Source organism: Rutidosis leptorrhynchoides, chromosome 3 (assembly GCF_046630445.1).
Source record: "Rutidosis leptorrhynchoides isolate AG116_Rl617_1_P2 chromosome 3, CSIRO_AGI_Rlap_v1, whole genome shotgun sequence".
Taxonomy (NCBI): Eukaryota; Viridiplantae; Streptophyta; class Magnoliopsida; order Asterales; family Asteraceae; genus Rutidosis; species Rutidosis leptorrhynchoides.
The window spans coordinates 680,833,880-680,842,406 of NC_092335.1; the positions used below are offsets into that span (position 1 = coordinate 680,833,880).

The window sequence follows — 8,527 nt, forward strand, 5'->3', positions numbered from 1 at the left end:
TATTGGTCAATTAATTGTATTTTCGAAGTTTTTAACAAATTCCCTTGCTCAACGACCCGTTTAAGTACATCCAAGGAATTAGGTGTTGACATTTATTTAGAGTAGTAGACTGAATGTTTACCTAAAATAAATGACCATGGTTGTTGAACAATTGGAATATGAAGTATGTGCATGTGGGTGAGTTAGGTTAGACCCATGAACATATACGGCACTATAGTTAAAACACACACATCAACTAAGTTTAACCAAATTAATTTAGTTATTCAACGAGTCCACTTCAAACTGGTGCTAGATGGAGCGGTTTAACTAACACAAACTCGTTTCTAACTTTATATTAAATCTCACAACTCTTCATAACGCCATACATTTACTCATTATAACTTCCTAAACTTACAAATTAAATATATATACAAAAGGCCATAATACAAACTTATTTGCAATGGGAAACCGAACATCTCACGGGTCAGGAAATATCATACTTCGTGATGGAACCATTCAACATTACACCGAACCGGTGACTGTGGCCGAGCTTATGTTAGAACATCCACAACAAGTGGTTGTCGAGTTTCAAACGCTCGTAAATGGAAAAAAGCCTAAGCCTTTACCAGCCGACATAAAGCTCGACACAAAGAAAGTTTACATGATGGTACCTAAGAGAAATGGGAAGCCAATAGGGGCGATTTCGTCAGAACAAGCACGTCGAGTTCTTTCAAGGGCGAACATGGTTTTGAATTCTAGGACATTTGTGTCGGCTTACACGGGGTTTGTTCCGTTTTTTGCAAGGATGTGTCCCGCGAATGTGGTTAAGAGTAAGAAGCCGAAAAATGTTGAAGAGAATTCGTCATCGGTGATGGTGAAATCTGGATTGTTTTGGGAGATTGATATTGAATCGGAAGTTATGGAGAGTTATTATTTGAGTAGGCAAATGTCCGGTAAAAATTCATGGAAGCCAAGTTTGGATACTATTAAGGAGAAAGGTGTCAAGCCTAAGGTTAACCATTGGTTGCTTTGATTTATTGTAGTTTCATATCATATATCAATATTAATGAAAGAAAATGTTTTCTAATTTTCTAATTAATATTTAAAGTGTCACCTAGTTATGTGTTTATATTAGACAAAATTGCATGGTTGGTCTCTATGATTTACTCAAATGAAGTCATTGGTCCCTGATCTTTTTTTTCTGAAGTGTTTGTGGTCCATGTGGTTATTTTTTATGGTGTGGGTAGTCTCCGTCAGTGTTTACAAAATGAGCGTGGTTGATCCCTGTTAGGTGTACGAGTTTATGATAAAACTTGGTTTATTGATTATGAATGCTACAATATTTATAGGAGTACAACACAACTACTTGACTACGGAATAGGAAGAGATAAACTCATAGCTAACTTTATCGACTAGTCTATTTTAATAATGTACAACATAAGATAAACTAGAACTCTAATACAACTCAAATATCATGTTTATCCTTAACATGCCCCCGCAAGATGGACGATCGGGGAGCGAGTCCAATCTTGGAGATGACAGTCATGAATTGAGCCCGAGGTAAAGCCTTGGTAAGAGGATCTGCAAGCTGATCCGTAGCTGATACATGAGCAACACGAAGAGTACCAAGTTGTACTTGTTCCGGAACAAAATGATATGCTAAAACAAGATGTTTCATATGAGAATAAAATACCGGATTTGCACTTAACAAAATAGCACCCAAGTTATCACAATATATCACCGGTTTAGTAGTAATGGAGACACCCATTTCGTGAAGTAAGTTACAGACCCATAAGATCTCAGCTGTTGTAGATGCCACAGCTTTGTATTCGGCTTCGGTGGATGATTGAGAAAGAAAGTGTTGCTTTTTAGAACTCCAGGCAATAGGATTTTTGCCAAGAAACACAACATGCCCCATGGTAGATACATAGTCATGTTTATCACCTGCCCAGTCAGCATCAGAAAAAACATGAAGAGTGCAGGGAGAGTGGCGATAAAGTGTAATTCCATGATCAAGAGTACCCGCCAAGTATCTTAACAACCGTTTTAACGCAGACCAATGAGCAGACCTCGGTGCATGCATAAACTGTGATAATTTGTTGACAGTGAATGCGACATCAGGTCGAGTTAGCAATAGATATTGAAGACCTCCAACAAGCATTCGATATTCAGTCGGATTATCAATGAGAGTGCCCGAGTTTAGGTTCAACGAGCTGGTAGTAGCGGGTTTCACATGAGACATATCAGCTCGGGCTAGAAGATCGACAATATATTTCCTTTGACAAAGAAAGAGACCAGTAGTCGACGGAATAACCTCCACCCCCAGAAAATATGATAGATTACCAAGGTCCTTTAAAGCAAAACGTTGAGACAATTTTAGAACAAAGGTATCTAATGAGCTCACATTCGGACTAGTAAGCACAATATCGTCCACATACACGTTCAAATAAATAGGTGCAGATTCCCGGTTATTGATGAACAACGATGTGTCAGATAGTGATCGAGTAAACCCGCAGCGCTGCAAAAAATTCGTGAGTTCAGTGTACCAAGCGCGGGGAGCTTGTTTGAGACCATAGATTGCCTTCTTAAACTTGCACACATGTGACGGAAACTTAGCATCAGCAAAACCAGGTGATTGACTCATGTACACGTGTTCCTGCAACGTACCATTTAGAAACGCATTATTAATATCAAGTTGGCGTAGTGCCCAGTTCTGAGTTACCGCGAGGGAAAGTAATGTGCGAATTGTAGCGGGTTTAACAATGGGACTGAACGTTTCGGCGTAATCAACACCTTCCCATTGCCGGAACCCTTTGGCGATGCGGCGAGCACGGTAGCGTTCTATGGAACCATCAGCATGATATTTAATCTGATAGATCCACTTGCACTTAACGACATTCTGAGTTGAATCGGGCAGTACAAGGTCCCATGTGTTGAGTAGTTGGAGTGCTTGCAATTCGGTTCGCATAGCAGTTCTCCATTCTGGTTGACTCATATCCTGTTTAACAGTCGTGGGTTCAAGAAATCTGGAAGCGATGGTGGTGATGTTTGCATACATGGGGTTGGGTTTGAATATTTGGTGATGTGATCGAGTAATATAGGTGAAGGGTGGTTAGGCATAGGTGGTGATGGTTGTGAATCAACCGTAGGTGGTGAGGGGGGGGTGCATCAGGCATAGGTGGTGATGCATGGTCAGGCGAGGGTGGATCTGGAGGAGGATTAGGTGTCGTTGATGATGGCATTGGAGATGGTAGAATGGGCACCTCCATGTGACACCAGGTGTCAACAGTGGGAATATTATATTGGTGTTTAGTTTTAGTGAGAGTGGTGTAAGGGAATTCATGTTCTACAAATTTGACATGACGAGATGCATATATCTTGTGAGTAAAGGGATCGAGACAATAGTAGGCACTTTGTGTCGCTGAATACCCGACAAAGATACACGGCTGAGATCGGGGATCAAGTTTGTGATCAGTATATGGTCGAAGCCACGGGTAACACAGACACCCAAAACTTCAGAGTTTGAGATAGTTAGGTGCAATGCCAAATAGGGATTGATAAGGAGATATGTTGGATAAGAGAGGTGTAGGTAGGCGATTAATTAAATAGGCAGTAGTGGTGAAGGCTAATGACCAAAAGTCAGTGGGTAAGTTGGCGTGCGTGAGTAAGGATAATCCGGTTTCAACCACATGTCTATGTTTTCGTTCAGCAATGCCGTTATGTTCGGGAGTGTGAGGTGGTGTGGTCAATTGAGCAATTCCGTTATGTGCCAAGTATTCAGTTAGAGCTACATATTCCCCGCCGTTATCCGAATATAGAGTTTTGATTGGTTTATTGAAATGGTTTTCAACAAGGGCTTTGAAGCGTTTGAATACTTCTTTGGTGTCAGATTTCTTTTTCAACGGATATAGCCATAAGTAGCGTGTATAGTGATCAATGAATTCAACATAGTATTTATGACCATCAAAGGAGTGAATTGGTGAAGTCCAAAGATCCGTGTAAATAACATCCAGTGGTGCATTCGAACGAATGGTATTAACAGAAAACGCTAACTTATGACTTTTATTGCAATCACAGGCATTACAATTAAATGAATCATGACTAGGAAAGTCTAGTTTTAACAAAGTAATAAGCGATTTAAAGATAGTAGATGAAGGGTGGCCAAGACGGTGGTGCCAGTCCTTAGAATATGCGCGGACACTTGAATATGCAACGATAGATTGGATGGAGGAGGCGATTTGATAGACTTCATGCTTAGGTGGCCCCGTGATCAAAGTTGTTCCCGTAAGCCGATCCTTCACAACAAAGAAGTCAGATGTAAAGCTAATGATTAGATTGTTATCAAGACAGAGTTGAAAAATAGATAGAATATTTTGATGCATATTTGGAACATATAATACATTAGAGATAGAAAGAGGTTTGGAAGTGGTCGAGATCGAGGAGGATCCAGTGTGTGTTATAGTCAAACCCTTACCATCTCCAATGATAACTTCATCTGTGCCAGTGTATGGATTGTGAAGAGCCAAGTTAGCAAGATCATTGGTTACATGATTGGACGCGCCTGAGTCAAGTAGCCATCGAGCGGAGGATTGCGCGGAAGTGGTGGTGGTAGCATTGATTTGAGGAGTATTGCTGTTAGTGGGTGGTGTGATAGCAGGGTGTAGTTCAGCAAAGACGGGGCACTTTTGAAGGGAGTATCCCTTCGTATTACACCACTGAAATCTTCCTAAGAATGGGCGAGCACCAGTAAAGTTGTTCTTGGATTGCAACTGTTGAAAGGTGCCTGGTCGAGAGACTGGTTGGTACTGACGATTGTTGGGTCGAGTGTAGGTGTTATTGACTGTAACCGGTAGGGTAGGCAGTGATGGTTGCGATTTTATTGCCAACTCTCGGTTAATGAGTTTTTAGTGTAGTTCAGTGAAGGAAATTGTCGTGTCTCGAGCATTTACCCCGTCAATAACCCCTTGATAATCATCGCCCAATCCTTTAAGTATTCGATCAGTGAGATATTCGGGTGATGTGGTGGTTCCTAGGAGTGGTATATGATCAACACAGGTCTTGATTGCATTCATATAATCCGTGATTGATTGAGAACCTTTGGTTATAGTTTTAAGCCGAAGCTTAAGCTGCTTTATGTGAGAACTTGCAAAGGTACTAGCAAGTGTATCCCAGAGTTCTTTGGATGTTTTAATTAATGATACCCGTGGTACGATCTGTGGATCAATGGTACCAAGAAGGGCACCAAACAGCAGCCTATCTTGACGCGTCTAGGTGATAAGTGTCGTGCTTGCAGTTGATGGTTGACCTGCTTAAACAGTCACCTTTGGTGCAGGGTGCTAGCCATCAAGGTATTTGAACATACCATAACCATCAAGTATGGCTTGAACTTGTAACTTCCATGAAAGATAATTCATGGAGGTTAGTTTGATTATGTTGTTAAGTGAAACAATAACGATTGGGGTTGCTGGATCAGCATCGTTAGGGATAGTGTGGGACGACATTAAGTGCAATCGTCGATTGTAACGAAGGGGAAAAAAAAATCAGATCGTATCTGCTCTAGATACCATGTACGAGTTTATGATAAAACTTGGTTTATTGATTATGAATGTTACAATATTTATAGGAGTACAACACAACTACTTGACTACAGAATAGGAAGAGATAAACTCATAGCTAACTTTATCGACTAGTCTATTTTAATAAAGTACAACATAAGATAAACTAGAACTCTAATACAACTCAAATATCATGTTTATCCTTAACATTAGGGACCGCCCACCAAACATTTGAAAATAACAAGGACCAACAACTTCGAAAAAAAGATCAGGGACCAACGACATCAATTGATGTAAACCACAAGAACCAGCCGTGCAGTTTTGTCTTTATATTATTAGTTATTTTGTTATTATAATAATACATAACAGTCTTCTTGGTTCGGGTTTCCTCTTCCAATATTACTAATAAATAAACAGTCATAATGTCGGGTTATCTCATATCTGTTTTAGACTCTTTCACTGGTCATCCGCTACTTAGGTTTGAAATCGGGGTTTAGTACACTTTCGTGTTTTTTTCCTGTAGATCGATAATCAAATTTTGTATCATTTTTTTACCAAGGCATTAACCATTGTAAAATTAATTAGAAGGTCAAAATTTTCATACACCAACTATTTTAAAGTCCAAGATGAATGTTAACGGGCGGATTCAAACCATAGCAAAACGTTGTTGGCCTGATTCATATGAAGAATATGAATAAAACTAACCATCAATATTTGGTGATATTTTGTTTTGCCATTTAATGTACATTGATTAATAAAATAAGAATAATAATATTCAGAGCACCACTTTTCAAGTCCCAACATATGTTTATAACATGCCTAAATACCGATTAGCGTTACACATCAATAAAACCGTTTATTTTTATTCTGTAAGCTAGGAGCACACAACACATCTTCTCCGTTTTCTACATCTTCTACAATGCTTGGTGGGTTGTTTAGTGACACATTTTTAGACACATTGTCATTGTGTAATGAATCGCAACACCAACGTAAAGGCAAGTACAAATGTGGAATTTTAAAGCAATCCTTGTAGGTTAAGACCCGGAATATGTGTCAACAACGAATTCCTCAAAATTCAAAGTTCTCTCAAGTGCACGAGGCTTGACTCCCATCCTAATATACGTTGTGATTTATATGATTTTCTCCATCAAAATACCTTATAGTGAAATTGTTACCTTCAACTTGAACGATCAAATACTAGCTTGATCTTAAAAACTCTTCTTGAAACTTCTTAAAAGAAAATGGTGAAAGATTTTTAGAAGCTTGTTCTTCCAATGGTGATTTGACTTTTATAGAGGCATTTTTAGCGTATTCAACGTCTTGATTTGTGATTCTCCATTTATAATTTCTTCAATAGCAAGATATACCCATAATATAAGTTTGATCAATTACATATGTTACCACATGTAAATAAACTAAAGACAACAAAGAGTATTGAATTTGATAACCTGTTTAACAAAGTCTTTCAAACTTGTAGTGGATGATACAAACCTCTTGATAAATACAGTTATGCTCTCGGATATGTTATAGTCGATATCATGCCTAAAAAAATAGTCACGTAGATATGTCGGCGCTCAAGACTTTCTTATTTCGCACAAACCCACCACGTGTTTATGATTAACCAATTTATACTTTCCAATAATGATTGAAGGCCATTTATAGTCAAACTCTTTTACAGAGTTCATCCTGTAGAGCATGTAAAAATCAGCACACCAACTTTGATACTTAGTACGAAGAAGAGACGTAAATCTGGAACTAAAATTTTCCGTGATATGCCATATACAATAGCTATGTTTTTTAGTTGGCATTTCAATAGCAATTGCTTCATACATCTATCGATCTTAATCAGTATTTATAGCATTTATGGTGTTTGGCGGTTTCTTCATTATTGTCACAAAAGTCTGCAACTCGAATTAAACATAAAAATTGTTAGTGATATACCATAATGCTTAACATATTGATAAATAAATTACGGTAAAAGTATATTGGAATTCATACTTTCATCAACCAAATAAAAGTATGTTTTGTTTCATTTCGAAGAAGTGCACATCCAAATAAAACTGTCTTTCCATGATTGTTGATGCCCACAAAAAGATCACATGGCATATCATATGCATTTACCTTGTAAGTAGTATCAAGGGAAACTACGTCACCGTAGTTAACATACCAATCAAGCTTTCAGGGTGACACCAAAATATGTTTTATATTCTTCTTTGTTCATCAATAGTATAAACATACTAAAACTTCTCATTTTCTTCTTTTAAAAATTTTCAGTGATTGAGAAGGCTCATAGCATCACTATCTCCAACCATATTCCTAACTTTAGTAAATAAGTTACGAATATGTCTTTCAAAGAATGAAAGATCTTCGTGTTTGACCTGATTTTGAAGTTCCATAACTCGTCTAATTTGGCGTACATTAAGTCCGGCCCCTTTGCATAAAAGAATTTGTTGCTCATCCTCAGATGTGATGATGTGGTTGACCGAAAGAAATCGCATGTACTCTTTGGACAATAGTTCATGATTGTGATCTTTAATAAACTTTGTAACATGCCATTCTCCAGGAAATATATCATAACTCTTTCTAAATGTAAGGCGCACATGAGCATTGCACCCACACCTCATAGGACCCATGTTTCTTTGCTCTTTTGAAGGATTGAATGCTTTTAACGATCTTTTACCCCCACGGTGACAATAAATATCACGTCTTATAAACCTATCTTTCTTCTTTTTGGATCGATCCTTGCGATTTGAAAAATCAATGTTGGTTAGTAATCCAATATTATTATTCAAATGTTAAACACTTTGTTTTGATGATGACACCATGTCTTGTGTGCTTACAACAACGTATAGAACAACACAAGTTCATAAGCCTACACTATCTCTAGCAAATGACCAATACACAAAACCAATAAGTCAAAAGAGTCATTTGAAAACATACTGAATGAGCACGATCGGTCCACGGTCGGTCCACGGTCGACCGCAGGTCTGTCC

At 38.3% G+C, this 8,527-nt stretch overlaps 1 protein-coding gene across 1 annotated transcript; it reads left to right on the plus strand.

The window, feature by feature from the left end:
* The first annotated feature begins 439 nt into the window (after nucleotides 1–439).
* LOC139902670 (uncharacterized) lies at nucleotides 440–1,012 on the plus strand. Its single transcript, XM_071885275.1, has one exon. It carries the CDS (start codon nucleotides 440–442, stop codon nucleotides 1,010–1,012), a length of 573 nt encoding a protein of 190 aa, XP_071741376.1.
* The last annotated feature ends 7,515 nt before the right edge of the window (nucleotides 1,013–8,527 follow it).